The following is a 16,631-nucleotide window of genomic DNA, read 5'->3' on the forward strand; positions in this document are numbered from 1 at the left end:
TTTGGCGATTGAATATTTGAATATTTTTTCAGGACTTTTCAGGCGTGGATTTAAAAAAAATTTCAAGGCGTGAATTTTTTAAAAAATATTTTTCCAGGCGTAAATTTTTTAAAAAATATTTTTCAAGGCGTGAGTTTTTTAGAAATAATTTTCCAGGCGTGAATTTTTTAAAAAATATTTTTTTCAGGGCGTGAATTTTTTAAAAATATTTTTTTCAGGGCGTGGATTTAAAAAAAAAAAAAAAAAATTCAAGGTGAGGATTTTTAAAAAAATATTTTTCAAGGTTTGGAATTTTAAAAAAATATTTTTTTCAAGGCGTGAATTTTAAAAAAATATTTTTTCAAGACGTGAATTACTCAAAAAATATTATTTCAAGGCGTGGATTTTTCAAAAACAAAAAAAAAAAATTCAAGGCGTGGATTTTTGAAAAAAAAAAATTTTCAAGGCGTGGATTTTTCAAAAATATATTTTTTCAAGGCGTAGATTTTTCAAAAAATATTTTTTCAAGGCGTGGATTTTTCAAAAAATTATTTTATCAAGGCGTGGATTTTTCAAAAATATATTTTATCAAGGCGTGGATTTTTCAAAAATATATTTTTTCAAGATTTGGATTTTTCAAAAAATATTTTTTCAAGGCGTGGATTTTTCAAAAAAATATTTTTTCAAGGCGTAGATTTTTCAAAAAAAAAAAAATGTTCAAGGCGTGGATTTTTAAAAAAATATTTTTTCAAGGCGTGGATTTTTATAAATTTTTTTTCAAGTCTAGAAAAGTTTTCTATTACGAAAGGAATTCCAAATTAAAACAACTTCGCTGGGGAAGTCCTTTATATAAAAATTTTCCTCCAGAGAACCCTGAATACCAAATTACAGCTACTTCAAAAATGGAGCGGAACCTTAATATTTAGACTGGATCCAAATTCCGAATAAATTTCAAAAAATGTCAGCATAGAAAATTTTATAACTCCATGAAACCTGTATGCCAAATTCGGCTAACAACCTTCAAAATACTAAAAAACGGTGGGTCCTTTAAATGAGGATTTTCTTCTATATCGAAATGTTTCTCCAGAGAATTCGGAATACCGAATTACAGCCACTTCGATACCAAAAATGAAGCGGATCCTTTATTATATTGGGGCTATGTCCAAATTCCAACATACGTAACAAATTTTCTGCAAAGAAATTGTTCTCCAGGAAACCTGTATGCCAAATAACAGGTAATTCGATGGGGTGAAAATACCGAAAATTTATTTTACCCAATGAAGCCCTTAAATATGAAAAGATTTCCTATTTAAACAAATATGTGTCAAAAATCGGTATTGAGGTTAAAAGGTCACGGTCTTTTTAATTTTAGCATGGACAGGCATGCTCAAATAGTCATTGGAACACCAACTAGTTATGGAATGTTCTTCGCGAGTCGAATACTCCAAGGCATGCGGAAATAGGTCTGAACTATACGAATTATCCTTATCTACATCTTCTGTAGGTCTAAGAAAAAATTTTTTTTTAAATGTAAACCTTCTGTAGATCGATGAAAAATTATTTAAAAAATCTACGCCTTATGTAAGTCCACAAAAAATTATTTAAAAAATCTACACCTCTTTGGATTCCTCCTCCTTAATGGGATTAGCACTTGAGGTCATATAACTCCTAACAACATTGATCTTCACATTGGCAAAACCAGTGTCCTCTTAAATTCTGGCAACATAGCCTGGCCATTATTAAGCGGTAATACGAGACAATAATGGCTATAGGCCTGCATTAAATTCTACGAATAACTTCGTACAAAAATATGTACTAAGTCGTGTTAGAAAAGGGCAAGGCATTTCTCCACTTGTTTTTTTTACTTTATCTTCTGCATATACCTAAACATGGACCAATATTGAATAATTGGTAAAAATATTTTCAACTGAAAATTTGTTTGTCCTAAATTCAAAAAAAAAAAAAAAAATAATAATAAATAATAATAATAAGTCAAGAAGAAGAACTGCACCATGAATATATATTTTTACACTTTTCCCCCACTGTGCTTAAATAATCAACTGAAACGCTACGAGTTAAATAATTCGCGATAATTATTATCTTTTCTTTTCGTTTTGATTTTAATTTTGTTTTACTTCCCTTTGAAATTTAGAATTGAACACGCCACAGATAATTTTTCATATTTTTTATCAGAAGTATTCTGAGACTGAAACATAAGTCCCATTGGCCCAGCATGCACGTGCTCGTCTACTTCCACTGTTCTTATAATTCAGCGGAAAATATAGTAATGCTAAAAAACCCAAGGTCTAACAACAACAACTACTGAAAGTAAAAACATTTTATAATACAATGTAAAATTGAAAAAAAAAATAAAAATCGCACGAAACAATGTAACAACAATGCCAACAAATGCATTTGACCCACTCCGCTGGTTGGTATTATCTACACAAGTTTTATTTGGTTTTTGAAAGTTTGTGTTTATTTACTTTGTGTTTATTACTTTGTGTTTATTTACCTGATGCAATTACAATTCAAAATAATGATAGGTACATACATACGGTAATTGAAATTTGAAACTCAAGATAAGCTACAATATAGCCAGCCGCATTATCGTCAAGTCATTATCAAGTTTCGTCATTTTTTTTTTATTTTTGTGTTTTTTATTCTTGAGCATTTGGGTATTTCAAATCAATTTTTTTTTTCATTTGTTTGTTTGCTTGCTTTCTTGTTTTATGACCTCTTGATCAAAAACCAGAAAAAACTGGCTATGTGTTGTAGATAGACGGATGGATGACTGGCCAAAAAAACAATATGTTCAAGTGAGAGTAATAAAATAAATAAAACATTCGTTTTTTTTTCATTGCATATTAATTAACTTTATTCCAGTATTTTTGTATATATTTTTTCATTTATTTGTATAGTAGGTATATGAATGTATTTGTGTATTTCCCTTATTTCTTTTACCTCATCCATTTATTTTATATATGCACATATATTTTGTATGCATACGCAACAAACAGAATCGAATATTAGGTATAGATATAAATTTTCATGTAACAATTTTGTCTGCCGTTCGCTTTCTAATTAAGAACATTAATATTATTCTTGGCATTCAAATAGTTGGCATGTGGCGGGGTAGCAGTAGCGTTAGCGTCATGGGCAGCAGCTTTCAATGGCATGTCTAACATTTTCCATACTTTTTTCATATCATTCACCAGTTGATTCATCATATCGACATTATGGAATGGTGTGGGGGCCAAACGCAACTTTTCCTCACCCCGGGCGACAGTTGGATAGTTAATAGCTTGGATATAATGGCCAAATTCAAACATTAGCAGGTCGGAAATTTTCGAACTCTTCAAGGGATCACCAATACGTATGGGGATGATGTGACTGGGGGTGGGCTCAACGGGAAAACCTTGAAATAAAGGACAATAACAAGACGGACACTCAATTAGAATATTAGCATAATAATAAAAACAAACAAACGAACAATTATTGCATGATTGTTCGTGTTGCATGCAAAGACCCCATTTGGTAATTACCTTCAGACCGTAATAGGTTACGTAAATAGTTGACGTTGCTGCGATGCAAAGCTCTCAATTGTTGACCTTCTTCAGATGCCAAAATGTCAATGGATTGAAGGGCACCACTGCACACGGTGGGCGGCAGAGAGGTGGTAAAAATAAAACCAGCCGCATAGGAACGTATCATATCCACCAAATTATGAGTACTGGCAATATAACCTCCAATATTGCCAAATGCCTTACCCAATGTACCCGAAATAATGTCCATTTTATCCATAACACCATCCCGTTCACCAATACCAGCACCATGTTCACCATACAAACCCACCGCATGCACCTCATCCACAAACGTGATGGCACCATATTCATGTGCCACATCACACAACTCTTCCAGCGGGCAGATATCACCAGTCATCGAATGTACCGTCTCAAAGGCTACAATTTTGGGCATTTTCTTGTCGAATTTACACAGCATACTCTCCAAATGATCCACATCGTTGTGCCGGAAAATGTGCTTGGGCACTCCACTATTTCGTATACCCTGTATCATAGAGGCATGATTACCAGCATCGGAAAATATATGACAGCCGGGTAAGAGTTTGGCCAAGGTGTAGAGGGTCGAATCATTTGCCACGTAACAGGAGGTAAACAGCAGGGCGGCCTCTTTGTCATGTAGTTTGGCCAAACGTGACTCCAGCATTTCATGGTACATTGAATTACCCGATATATTACGGGTACCACCGGCTCCTGAGCCATGACACTCCAATGCCTCGGCCACGGCCTTTTTAACTTTAGCATGGGCAGACATACCCAAATAGTCATTGGAACACCACACCGTAATGGGACGTTCCTCGCGCGTCGAATACTCCAAGGCATGGGGAAATAGGCCTGAACCAGCCAAGCGATTAACCTTCTTAAAGACACGATACGAATGATCCTGTTTCTTCTTCATGATTTGTTCTTGGAAAAAGTTGTCATAGGCAAATTGATCGGATTTCATTTTTTGAGCACTGGAAGCCATTGGTGGTGGTTGGCTACGATTAACCACCTTGGGTGGTTCAACCAACACCTCCTTGGGTTTGGGTTGCTCCTCCTCCTTAATGGGATTGGCACTTGAGGTCACATAACTCCTAACAGCATTGACCTTCACATTGGCAATACCCGTGTCCTCATTCGAAGCTGGCAATATAGCCTGGCCATTATTGAGCAATACGGGACAATAACGGCTATAGGCTTGCATCAAATTCTCCGAATAACTTCGTACAAAATTTGTACTAAGTCGTGTTAGAAAAGGGCAAGGCATGTTTTCCTTTTGGGGTTTACTTTATCTCTTCTGTATCTTAGCTGCTGCTGCTGCAATCAAAACAACTTTCCAATTTGATTTTAAAAGAATGGTTGGTATGTCTGTTGAATTGCGTAATGACAGCAGACACCGAAAGGGGGACGACAGGCAGGCACACTGTTTGTGTGTGTGTTGATGTTTTGTAAATTTTCGCTTTCAGATAGTTTTTGCTGCTGCTGTTGTGTTTTGGGCTGACGTTTTGTTTTTCTCCCAATAAGAAACTGCTGCTGCTGCTGCTTGCTATCCAACCGAATGTCCAAAAGTAACTGAAACGTTTACAAAAACACTTGACACATGATAATAAATAGTCGGTCGACACCAATACCACCAACACTTTCCACCTTGTGTCGTGTTATCATAGGGTTAACGAGGTCGTTGAGGGGATGTAGGGTTGTTTAAGGCGATAATGGTACAGTTATCGATAATACAGGCAATCGTGAAGATTTTCACTTTTAAACTGAACATTTTTTTTAAAGTTTTTGTATTATTTAATACAAAATGTAATTGGATTTGGACTCTACTTCGTTTTAGTCCTTAAAATATCAACGTATTTTGGTAATTATATTTATGTACTATTACTTTGGACTGTCAGATTTTTTATCGATTATTGATTGTCCAACAACCATGAATATTTTCATTGTTGCCTAATGCGGTGTACACACTAGCATTTTTGAATGGCACTCTTGCCCAAATTTTGCTTGTTTGATAGTGTGGCCTCACATGTTTGTCATTCATCAGGCAACCACAAAAATATTTATGGTTGTTGGACAGTCAGTAATCGATAAAAAAGCTGACAGTCAAAAATGATAGTGTGTACACCGCTTAAAAGTACGTTTAGATTTGCGAAATCCACTTGATCTCAAATGTCAATTCCATGGCGTATACGTCAAATATAATCCACTGGATTAACGTGACGGATACGCAATAGAATTGACAATTCTATTGAGATCGAGTGGATTTAGTAGTCTAATGAATGATGGACATGAACGGCCACACATCCAAAACAAGCTAAATTTAAGGCCGAATTAGTTATGACATAAAAATAAAGCCATATCAATCAGCTGATCGAACCAAACCTATAGAAATCAAGATATTCAATTATTTTATTTATAAATAATATAAAGTATTCATTTAATAGTGACATAGCAGTCGAATACATTAATTTCCATAGGTTTGGTTAGATCAGCTGATTGATATGGCAATGTCATTACCATGGCCCAATAATACGGTCCATGGCATAACTATATAAGGTAGTCTCATTTGAAAAATTGATAATGGTAACCCTTCTTAATATGGAATTCATATATCAATTTCAAATAAAATGAAAAAAAAAATCCATAAAATGTTATGCATGGCGATTGGCAAATTTTCGACAAATTAAAACAATATTTTTTTAAACCTCCACATTGTTCTCAAGATTTAACTAAGAAAGTTGCAATTTATATTTTCTAGGTTTTATAGGCAGGGATGTTAAAAATATAAAAAAATATACATGATTCAAAAAGTTTTGCCACTGAACAAAAGATTTCCGTACATTTCAAATGAAGATATGTTCGTTTAAATTTTGAAAGCTGAATGTTGTCAAAAGCAAATTTATGAAAAAATTGGAGACATATGACTGCATGAGACTACCTTGTATAGTTATGTCACGAATAAGGTCGTACGATAAGACCTAATGATTTCACCCGAGCTTTCAATCTTGACTCAATCGAATGAAAATGTAAACAAAAAATTGTGAGTTTTTAATCCAAAATTGCCGATAACGATTGCTTCTTACACGACCTGTTCATTGGGTCATGGTCATTACTAATTCTATCTTAAGACCCATTAAACAGGTTTTGTAAGAAGCAATCGTTATAGGCAATTTTGGTTGAAAATTCGTCTACCCAGGTAGCAATTAAAATCGGATAACAGTTGTTTTTTCTCAAGTCTAATGTCAAACATTTCGACTTTGTTTACGTTTTCATAATGGAAGTCAATTTACAATAATGCATTTTGACAGCAAACTTGAGTGGCGCAGATATCCAGCTGGTCTCCCTGGATGGCTTGAGAAAAAAACAGCGGCTTTCCGATTTCGATTGCTTCCTGGGTGACCTTATTGAGAGATCTTCACCTTATTTATAGGCCATGACCATATTTGAACCAAACTGTCATTCAAAATTGATAGTGTGTACAATGCGTATGGAAATGCAAAAATTTACAGTTATCGATAATCGTCGTTGACTAGTTATAGAATTTCACTATTGTAGTTATTGTTATTCTGTATAAAGCGCGTTCAGATTACACCTTCTAAATCTACTTGATTTTAAATCGAGTTTTTTATGTAAAACAGTGTTGTATTTGAAATGAGTTTTCACAGGAATGCTTTTATCCAAAATTTGTGTTAAGAAAAACATCTCAATTTCTAATATTTTGAAAAAATAGCGTTTTTATTTGTGTGTATGTGATACTTTAATTTATTTTTAATAATAATCATAATAAAAAAACAATACAATTACAATACACAGTCAGTTACAGATAAAAACTATATAGACCTCATATAAGAAAATACATGAATTTTGATTTCGTTTTTAAAGAGATTTGACTGGACAAGAATTCGAGAGAGAGAGAGATAAGTCAATGGATAAATAAATATTTATATTTCATAGTTTTATATAGATTAGATATTATATAGACAAAAGCTTTTTGTTAAAAAATTAAATACAAAAAAAAAAAAACGAATTATGAGTAAATTGTACTTTCAATCCATTCATCCATGGTAAATGTGGCCGTTTCGGTATTTTCCGTATCTTTGTCCTTGAAAATGTCTGTGGAAAAAAAGGGAAAAATTTTTAAATTTCTCTGTAATTTTTAAATTTGGAATGTTAATAAATCTTACCAATAAATGTCTTAATCTTAACGGCACACATTAAAAAGTCATCAAATGCAATTTTACCATCCCGTGAACCATAACGATGTACCAGGGCATTCAGAATGCGATTATTCAAATGATAACCAGCTGAGTTAAGGGCTTGACGCAACTGGAAACCATCAATGCGTCCCGTCTGATGGACATCATAGATTTTGAAGACAGCCTTCCATTTGGCAATATCGGTGAGGAGGGCTTCAAATTCTTCCAAACCTAATTTACCCGATTTGTCTACATCTAACATGGCCACCATGGAACGGCAAATGTCCTTGGAGAAGCCTTCGGGTGTGGCAGTCATTACTGGAAAATAGAAGAAGGGAATGCAAAAAATAAATTATTAATAAGAAAAGTGTTTGACAAGCAAGCTGTCAAAAAAAGAGTTGTAGAGTTGTTGTATAATTTATGTTGCATATTTTTAGGCTTTATGAAAGAAACAAATCACCGGGGCGCACATAAGCTTGCTTTGTAAAAATAATGTAAGGAAAAATAATTTCATGACCATTCACCATGTTTAATTTAAAAATGTTTTTTTATATAAAAATTATATAGTAAATTTGTTTTTGTTTTTTTTTTTCTATACAATAGTACGTAGTAATTGCTCACCCTGGCTGTTGTAGTCATCTGTGCGATTAGGGTCATACAGGCGTTGCGTCGTATTGTTCTGATCATCTAATCCAAACATTTCTTGTACACTATTATCTTTATTACAAAGGCCACACAACAATGAGACGATGCTATTCAAAATATTGCCCACATCGAGTTCATTGTTGTTGTTAGTATTTGGCACATTACCATTTTCCTGGGCCATTAACGGTGCTAAGTTTTCTTTGACATTTGTGGCTGTCTCTAGATTTGTCGTGGTTATTGGTAATTCTGCATATGGATTTTTTTTCAAAATTTTTGTTTTTGTTTTTTTTCAAATGTGTGTTTTTTGTTTTTGTTGGATTTTTTTGTTTGTTTGGAATGTATGACAAGTGGTGAGAGAAAAAACAAAAAAAAAAATGTGGAACAGGTTTTGATTATCTAATTTTTTATAATTAAGAGGCTACTATCACGAAACAGAACAAAAAAATTAATTAATTAAAAAAACAAAATATTTTTTTTTTTGGTATACAAAAAATAACAGAAAAAACCCAAATCAAAACACATGCAAAACTTAGATTAGTTACCAAGCCATAACTACGGTGCAGATGCTTCAGATTGTTTTTTTATGATTAAAATAAAATTAAATACTCATGAAATTTCTACAAATAATGAAAGTCGTCTACAAATGTATGAGAGAGAGAGATAGAGAGTTATGAGAACATAATTTTGTGCAGAACCCAGGAAATCAACTTATATTTTTAATATACATAATTGTTTTTTTTGAATTGTTTTTTTAACAAATAGTTGTTGTTATTTGTCTTTTTTTTTCAAAACTCAATTCGGTTATTAGAAATAAATAAACAGTAACGTTTTCTGTTTCTTTAAATAACAACTTTTCCTTTCTTTTTTCGAAACTTACCATCCCTTAGGGAATGATCCAAAATGCGTTTCAATTCCATCCAATCAACTTCCATATCAGCACCAGCCACACATTTAAAGAGACGGGCCAAGGCCTCCTTTTGGGGATCCACGGGGGGTGCCACGGGTGAAGGCATATTGGGGTACAACTAATTTAAGTAAAAGTTAGGGGTTATATATAAATTAAAAATAATTAAATAACTAAAAATACAAAATTTCCAACTACAAAAACTACTTCCCAAAAATTAAAAAAGTAAATTAGAAAACCAAAAAACAAAAGCCCCCATTTTTTGTAATTGCTTAGCAAATCCTTGGTACTTACTCCGCCAGGTCTATTGTCATTATCTTCCGAATCGCCATAGCCCACATGATCATCATTTTCTCTAAAAAAGGGTTTTATATTTTATTAATTTTTTGTAACATACTACATTAACAAATAATTGGACGGCACAAAAAATCAACATTTTTTTAAATTATTTTCAAAAAATATTTACAATAACAACAAAAACTTTGCATGCACTTATTTCTAAATATTTTTTGTTGGGGTTATTCTTTTTTTTTGCTTAAGATACATACTCCATATTGTTTTGGGTTTCAGAGAAGACACGTATAATAAATTCACCCTCCTCATTGGGATCGAATGTCGAGGGTACAATCAAATAATGGCCGGGTGGCAATTTGAAACGGGCGGTAACCTAGGGAAGAAAAGAATAATATAAAAAATAAGAAAAATAAATTATCGAACAGAATTTGGCCAGCTAGGCTTCGAACACGACTATAAAAGCAATAATAATAATATGAAAATAAAAGTCCAGAATCGTAACAAGGAGCCATCTCGGGTACCACATGAAACAAGGAGGTTCTCTTGACTTTATAGCGCTTCGCAATGCAGAAATAATAACAAAATAATGCTCTACGCATCGCAACTGAATGTGTACTTAGGACTCGATCATTTGCATCAGGAGACAAGGATACTATTAGTGCAGCAACATAATGTTTGCCCACCAGAAGCATAACAAGGTGCTCAAATCCATCTAGGGCACCAAATGAGGACAAGGACACAAGGAGGTTCTCTTGACTACATACAAAGCTGTAAGTAGATTAGACTTCGTTCATTAGCGCTTCGCAATGGAGAATGCTTTAAGTCACACAAAATAATGCTGCCCTACGCACCGCAATCGGAAGTGTCCAGATTGTTCCGAGTGTGGATCATCTGGATCAGGAGGCAAGAATACTATTAGTGCAGCAACATAATGTGTTGCTCACCAGGCAATTCATGCTGGGATGTCATCTGCCCACGCATCCCAACCACCTCATAGTGCTTCAGGATCCATTCCCTCGACACATACGCGATGCAGCAACGACATCCAGGAAGTCATTTCATCTGAGATCGATCGATTGTCACCAGCTTTATCGCTGAGCAGCAAGCTGTCAATGAGCATGAACATGAACTAAATCGTGCCATAACTGTCAACCTGCAGTGGTAGCCGAAGCTGAGAAGATCCTGCCCCCGAAGAATCAGAACTATCTTAGCGCAGCTTCGGTCTGGATGACCATTCATCCTAAATGCGTATCAAGTGAGAGTCGCCGGGATCGAAGACATTTGTCCCAATTGCAAGCTGGGGTCGCATGATACAGGTCATTTATTTGCATGTTCAGTTCGGCCCATGGATCTTCGTCTGGATGACCATTCATCCTAAATGCGTATCAAGTGAGAGTCGTCGGGATCGAAGACATTTGTCCCAATTGCAAGCTGGGGTCGCATGATACAGGTCATTTATTTGCATGTTCAGTTCGGCCCATGGATCTTCGTCCCATTAATCTGAGGCTGAGACCAGTAGAAGTGGCGAATTTTCTGCAGTGCAGCAACATAATGTGTTGCTCACCAGACAGTTGCTTTTGGCATGCCATCTGCCCACGCATCCCAACCACCACTTAGTGGTTCAGGATTCATCCCCTCGACATATACGGAAGGACATCAAGCGATACAGCGACGACATCCAGGAAGTCATTCCATCGACCGATTGTCACTAGCTGCATTGCTGAGAACTGTTCACACTCAGAGAGTCCAGCAAGCTGTCAATGAGCATAAATCGAATCATGTCCTTAACTATTAACCTCCAGCGGTAGCCGAAGCTGAGAAGATACTGCCCCGAAGAACCAGAACTATCTTAGCGTATCCCAACCACCACATAGTGGTTCAGGACTCGCCACATCCGGAAGGACATCAAGTGATACAGCAATATAATTTAGGAAGTCATTCCATCTGACATTGACCTATTGCCACTAGATGCATCGCTGAGAATTGTTCACATTCAGAGAGTCCAGCAAGCTGTCAATGATTGTTTCATGCTCTTTGACAGCTTGCGTGTCCTTAACCCTTTCAGTGTTTTCGTCCAATATATTCAACATTTAAAAATACTCTCTATCTTTGCGATTTTTAGGTTATCCTATGTACCGTTACTACTGATGTTTTTGTTTTTGCTGAAAGACAGACGAAACTGACCGAGGGTTAAAATGACAATGGCTATTTTTTCTAAAATATGCCCCTTTATATGATTTTAAATACAAAATTTTGGATTTTTATTCCGACAAATTTTTTTGACACTGAAAGGGTTAACTACTAACTTCCAGCGGTAGCCAAAGCTGTGAAGATTCCGCTCCGAAGAACTATCTTAGCGAAGCTTCGGTCAGGATGGTCAGTCATCCTAAATGCGTATCAAGCAAGAGTCGCCGGTATCAAAAGACATTTGTCTCAATTGCAGGCAGGGTCTGCATTATACAGGTCATTTATTTGCATGTCCAGTTCGGCCCATGGATCTTCGTCCCATTGATCTGCGGCGCTGAGACTAGTAGAAGTGGCGAACTTTACAACTTTCCGCATCCACCACATATACACACATCATCCACATTCAATCCTGCATCCAACATCCAATTCCACCCACCAACAAATAGTAGACACCAGTTCAAAGTAAAAAGCTAACGTCACTGAACTATTGCAGGGAAAACGAGACAAACTGTTACAACAAAAACTGTCAAAGATAAGTAACAACCTCCTAAATATAAACTCACAGAAAGTGGTAATAACTTCCAAAAACTTCAAAACTTTCCGATTTCCTTGACGGTATTTCTTTTCTCAAGTCTACTGTCAAAAATTTCGATTTTGTTTACATTTTCATAATGGAAGCTGGTCTCCCTGAATGGCCTTATTAAAAGCCCTGTCCTATACAATGTCACGTGTGAACATCCTTAATGATAATGTTCTTATAAAGCTACCAGGTCACACATCAATTTCATATATTATTTTTTAATTTCTCAATAAACCACTTACCTCACGTGTATTGATGAAATGTGGTGATCTTGCAACCGATGAACGATATTTGAAGAAACTCAAACCCTGAGGACGGACTTGCAAATCACGTTCATTCAAATGATAGATGGCAAAACCAATTGTCAAACATTCCATTCCCAAATTACGTTTCGAACGGCGATTCTTTTGCATTAAGGCCACAATCACGGTACATTTACCATCATCATCCTCCTCATCGGGATCTTCCAATGTTATCACATACTGGGGATTATGCCAGAAAGTCTCTAAGAAATTACGACAGCCACCAGCTGTAACACCTGGTGTCCATTCACCCTCAAACATTGACATTTCCCATTTACGTTTGCCATCGTTTTGTTGACTTTCAGTCAACGAATCGGGTGACAAATTACAAATCTCCACACGTTCAAAATAATGCAAGAAATCTTGGAATGACATCCAAAATTCACCATCACGATCAAAATTTAAACCGATTTCATGTTTTTGATCATCGGGTATGTAACGCCATTCTGGCGAACCATCACTCCATGGGCCATTCCATTCAGCCTCGTTACCCCATGGATTACGCAAACGTATCATGGGAATTTTTCCCTGACGATTTGGTGTGGCAATATCGATCATGCAAACTTTGGTTATGGAGTAGGCATGGCCACGAATCAAACCTTCAGGGGTTTCGGCTTCCAGGACATTGGGATCGGCCTCTAGCGAGCAACCCATCATGGAGTTGCGTTCGGCAGCCTTGGCCAAAATACTAAAGAGGTTTTGTGGTGCCTCCTTGAGGTCATACCATTCGGTGACACCACCGGTAAAATCTTCCATGGCTTCACAGGTTGAACCACCCTTTAAGGCTTCATAGGAACCATGTAATCTGTAAGAATAGGGATTTTATTAATTATTTTTCTTTTTTTTTCGAGGAAAATTAAATGCTCTTCTCACTTGGCATAGGCTTTTTCCAATAAGGCACTCCAGAATTCATTTCTTTCCGCTGAATGCATATACATTAATTCACCCCTGCTGGTGGGCAGACGATCATCAATTACCACATCCACCCATTTGCCATATTGCCAAAAACGGAAATGGAAAATACCAGCATAGTTTTCCTCAAAGCTTTGATCCGGTGGCACAACACGGAAGAAGAGATTCGAATCTTGTGTGAGATTTGCAGCGGCGGCCAAAAGCCAACAATCACCCAGTTCACCTTGTTGGACATCGAAACGAGAATAGCCCTCGACAAAGAATTGGGGATCGTCACAGATTTCCTAGAAAAAATAATTTTTCAAATTAATAAGAAAATTAGATAGGAAAAAATTAAATTATACTCACATGTGGCCTAAGCCATTCGATGTAACGATCTGGACGTCTTGAGAACATAAGAGATTCATCACTGGCTGGAAACAGGGGATCTTCAAACAGGGAGCCACTGTTTAAACATTGTTGCCTTATGGTATCAAAATCTTGTATATCCTGACGAGGCCTGTGCGAGTATGCCGCCGTTTCACCAAGCTTTTTGAGAGAAATGTAGGAATGTCGGAAATATATTAATAATGGGGGTATAGAATTCGATGTGTTAAAAAATAAGTGTGAAGGGTTATTGATGACATTAATTTTGTACAGGATTTTTGTTTTCTCTGTTTTTGTGCAACAAAATTTGGACGTGCAAAAATCAAAATAAACACAGATTGTAAAATTTGGATTTAAAAAAATATTAAAAAATGTAAGAACAGAATCTTAGATCCTAATTCCTAATTTTTAAGACTACAAGTTCCTTGTTGTTATATAAAATCATGCAATTCATTTGAATTAGATGCATTTCTGTGGAAGAATGCTCAAAAGAATGAAACAATGAATAAAACTTCTGGAAGAATAAATAAAATTATTTCTCATCGCAAACCTGTAGTTACAGAAAGAGTATGAAGATCCTGACATGTTCCTTCTCGAGAGACATCATGTTATCAAGAGTTTGTTACGATCCATTTGACGCGGCACTGCTCTCTAGTTCGTCTTCTAGCAGTAGATTGTAACAATATGGCGCCCAACGTGGGGAACAAACCCTCATATTTAGGAGTCTCGTGTTCTGCCGACTGAGTTAGCTGCGATCTAGTTTGCGCAGTACCGCATAAGGCAGATTCTAACAATATGGCGCCCAACGTGGGGCAAGAAACCACAAATTCAGGAGTCTCGTGTTCTGCCGACTGAGCTAGTTCGTCTTTCAATTACAGCACCACAAGTACCGCATAAGGTAGATCATAACAATATGGCGCCAACGTGGGGTACGAACCCTTGAAGTTGAGAGTCTCGTACTCTACCGACTGAGCTAGCTGCTGTATAGTTTGCGCAGTACCGCATAAGGTAGATTCTAACAATACGGCGCCCAACGTGGGGCGCGAAACCAAAAATTTAAAAGTTTCGTGGTCTGCTGCTTTTTCAATTAAAGTACCGCATAAAGTATAATTAGCTCAGTACCGCATAAGGTAGATCACAACAATTTTAGCAGTGTTGTGTTCTGCCAACTGAGCTAGCAGGGATTTCAAGCATAAGGTATATTAAGCGCAGTGCCGCAAAAACTATATCGTAACAATATGGGGCCCAACGTGGGACACAAACCCTCAAACTTAGTAGTCTCGTATTCTGCCAGCTGAGCTAGCTGGTTTTTCAATTAAAGTACCGCATAAGGTCTAGGTTGACTCTGTATCGCATAAGGTAGATCGCAATAATATGGCGCTCAACGCGGGGCACAAACCCTCGAAGTTAAGAGTCTCGTGTTCTGCCGACTGAGCTAGGTGGTGTTTCAAGTAAAGTACCGCATAAGGTAACAATATGGCGCCCAACGTGGGGCACAAAACCTCGAAGTTAAAAATACCGCATAAGGTCTACTTAGTTCAGTACCGCATAAGGTAGATCATAACAATATGGCGCCCAACGTGTGATACCTCGAAGAAAAGAGTCTCGTATTCTGCCCACTGAGCTAGCCGGGATTTAAGCATAAGGTCTATTAAGCACAGTGCCGCATATGGGGTAGATCGTAACAATATGGCGCCCAACGTGGGCTACTGTAAAGCTAGCCAGACTTTACAGTATAAAATGGATCGTTTCAAGTTTTTTCATTAAAAACTAAATTATTCACCCAGTTTATAGACTGTGTTCTTCATTTTTTAGAATCGATTGCATGGTTAGAAAAACAGATTTTCCTTCAAGGTGGCGTCTTTATTTGAAAAAAATAAATTCATTCAGTACCTCGAAAACCAAGAGACAATTACATGATTCCACTTCGAAGTTCAATCGACAGATTTCCGACTCGATTGTGTACGACGATCATGTTCTGAGTCATCGCTAAAAAGACTGCATTTCGGGTTGCAAATTAAATGTAAATGCCATCGAAGACAAAAATCGGTTGGCAAGGTTTTTAGGGCAAAAAGAAAGACACGTCAGGAGGTCTCAGAAAATCTATATCCATTTTATGAAAAAGAAAGTGCTTCTTCGTAAAGATAATTTCCCGTACCAGTGTATGATGATCAAATTTCGAATCATCGCTGAATAGTCTGGACTTCGGGATGCAAATGAAATGTAAATTCTATCGATGACAACAACCGGTTAGCAGGGTTTTAATGGCAAAAAGGAAGACACGTCATGAAGTCACCGAAAAACAAATGCATTTTAAGAGAGAGTACCTGCGTCTTCACGAAGAAAAAAATTCTCCGCAAATGAAATGTAACCCGGTCGGCAGGTTTTTGATGGCAAAAAGGAAGACACGTCACTAAGTCGCCGAAAAACAGACACATTTTACGGGAATGAACATGCTTTTTCACGAAGAAAAATGTCTCCATTTTATGGAAAGCAAAGTGCTTCTTCGCGAAGAATCAAGTTCTGAATCATCGCTGAAAAGTCGGCATTCTGGTATGCAATGAAATGTAAATCCCAGCGATGACAAAACCCGGTTGGCAGGGTTTTGATGGCAAAAAGGAAGACACGTCACGAAGTCGCCGAAAAACAGACACCTTTTAAGAGAAAGAACGTGCTTTTTCACGAAGAAAAACTGTCTCCATT

At 36.5% G+C, this 16,631-nt stretch overlaps 2 protein-coding genes across 6 annotated transcripts in view; both read right to left on the minus strand.

The window, feature by feature from the left end:
• Window positions 1-3,056: 3,056 nt before the first annotated feature.
• LOC133327294 (5-aminolevulinate synthase, erythroid-specific, mitochondrial) lies at window positions 3,057-4,511 on the minus strand. Its single transcript, XM_061535850.1, has 2 exons — window positions 3,525-4,511; window positions 3,057-3,397 (listed from the first exon to the last, which is right to left on the minus strand). Exons 1-2 carry the CDS (start codon window positions 4,504-4,506, stop codon window positions 3,060-3,062), a joined length of 1,320 nt encoding a protein of 439 aa, XP_061391834.1. The 5' UTR covers window positions 4,507-4,511; the 3' UTR covers window positions 3,057-3,059.
• A 3,047-nt stretch (window positions 4,512-7,558) lies between these two features.
• Window positions 7,559-16,631, minus strand: part of LOC133327298 (calpain-A) — a 153,702-nt gene continuing 144,629 nt past the window's right edge. For 3 of the 5 annotated variants that reach the window (XM_061535857.1, XM_061535855.1, XM_061535856.1), the window contains 9 exons: window positions 13,911-14,090; window positions 13,524-13,846; window positions 12,591-13,455; window positions 9,836-9,954; window positions 9,582-9,642; window positions 9,261-9,408; window positions 8,360-8,629; window positions 7,727-8,056; window positions 7,559-7,655 (listed from right to left, as the gene is read on the minus strand). In XM_061535857.1, coding sequence (XP_061391841.1) covers window positions 7,570-7,655; window positions 7,727-8,056; window positions 8,360-8,629; window positions 9,261-9,408; window positions 9,582-9,642; window positions 9,836-9,954; window positions 12,591-13,455; window positions 13,524-13,846; window positions 13,911-14,090 — 2,382 coding nt within the window. In that variant the 3' untranslated portion in view covers window positions 7,559-7,569. The remainder of the gene's footprint in view (window positions 7,656-7,726; window positions 8,057-8,359; window positions 8,630-9,260; window positions 9,409-9,581; window positions 9,643-9,835; window positions 9,955-12,590; window positions 13,456-13,523; window positions 13,847-13,910; window positions 14,091-16,631) is intronic. The other 2 variants (XM_061535859.1, XM_061535858.1) reach the window with 1 other exon arrangement.

This window comes from Musca vetustissima, unplaced genomic scaffold (assembly GCF_032173495.1).
Source record: "Musca vetustissima isolate MV318-11 ecotype Yass unplaced genomic scaffold, APGP_CSIRO_Mvet_v1 utg28967, whole genome shotgun sequence".
Lineage (NCBI taxonomy): Eukaryota > Metazoa > Arthropoda > Insecta > Diptera > Muscidae > Musca > Musca vetustissima.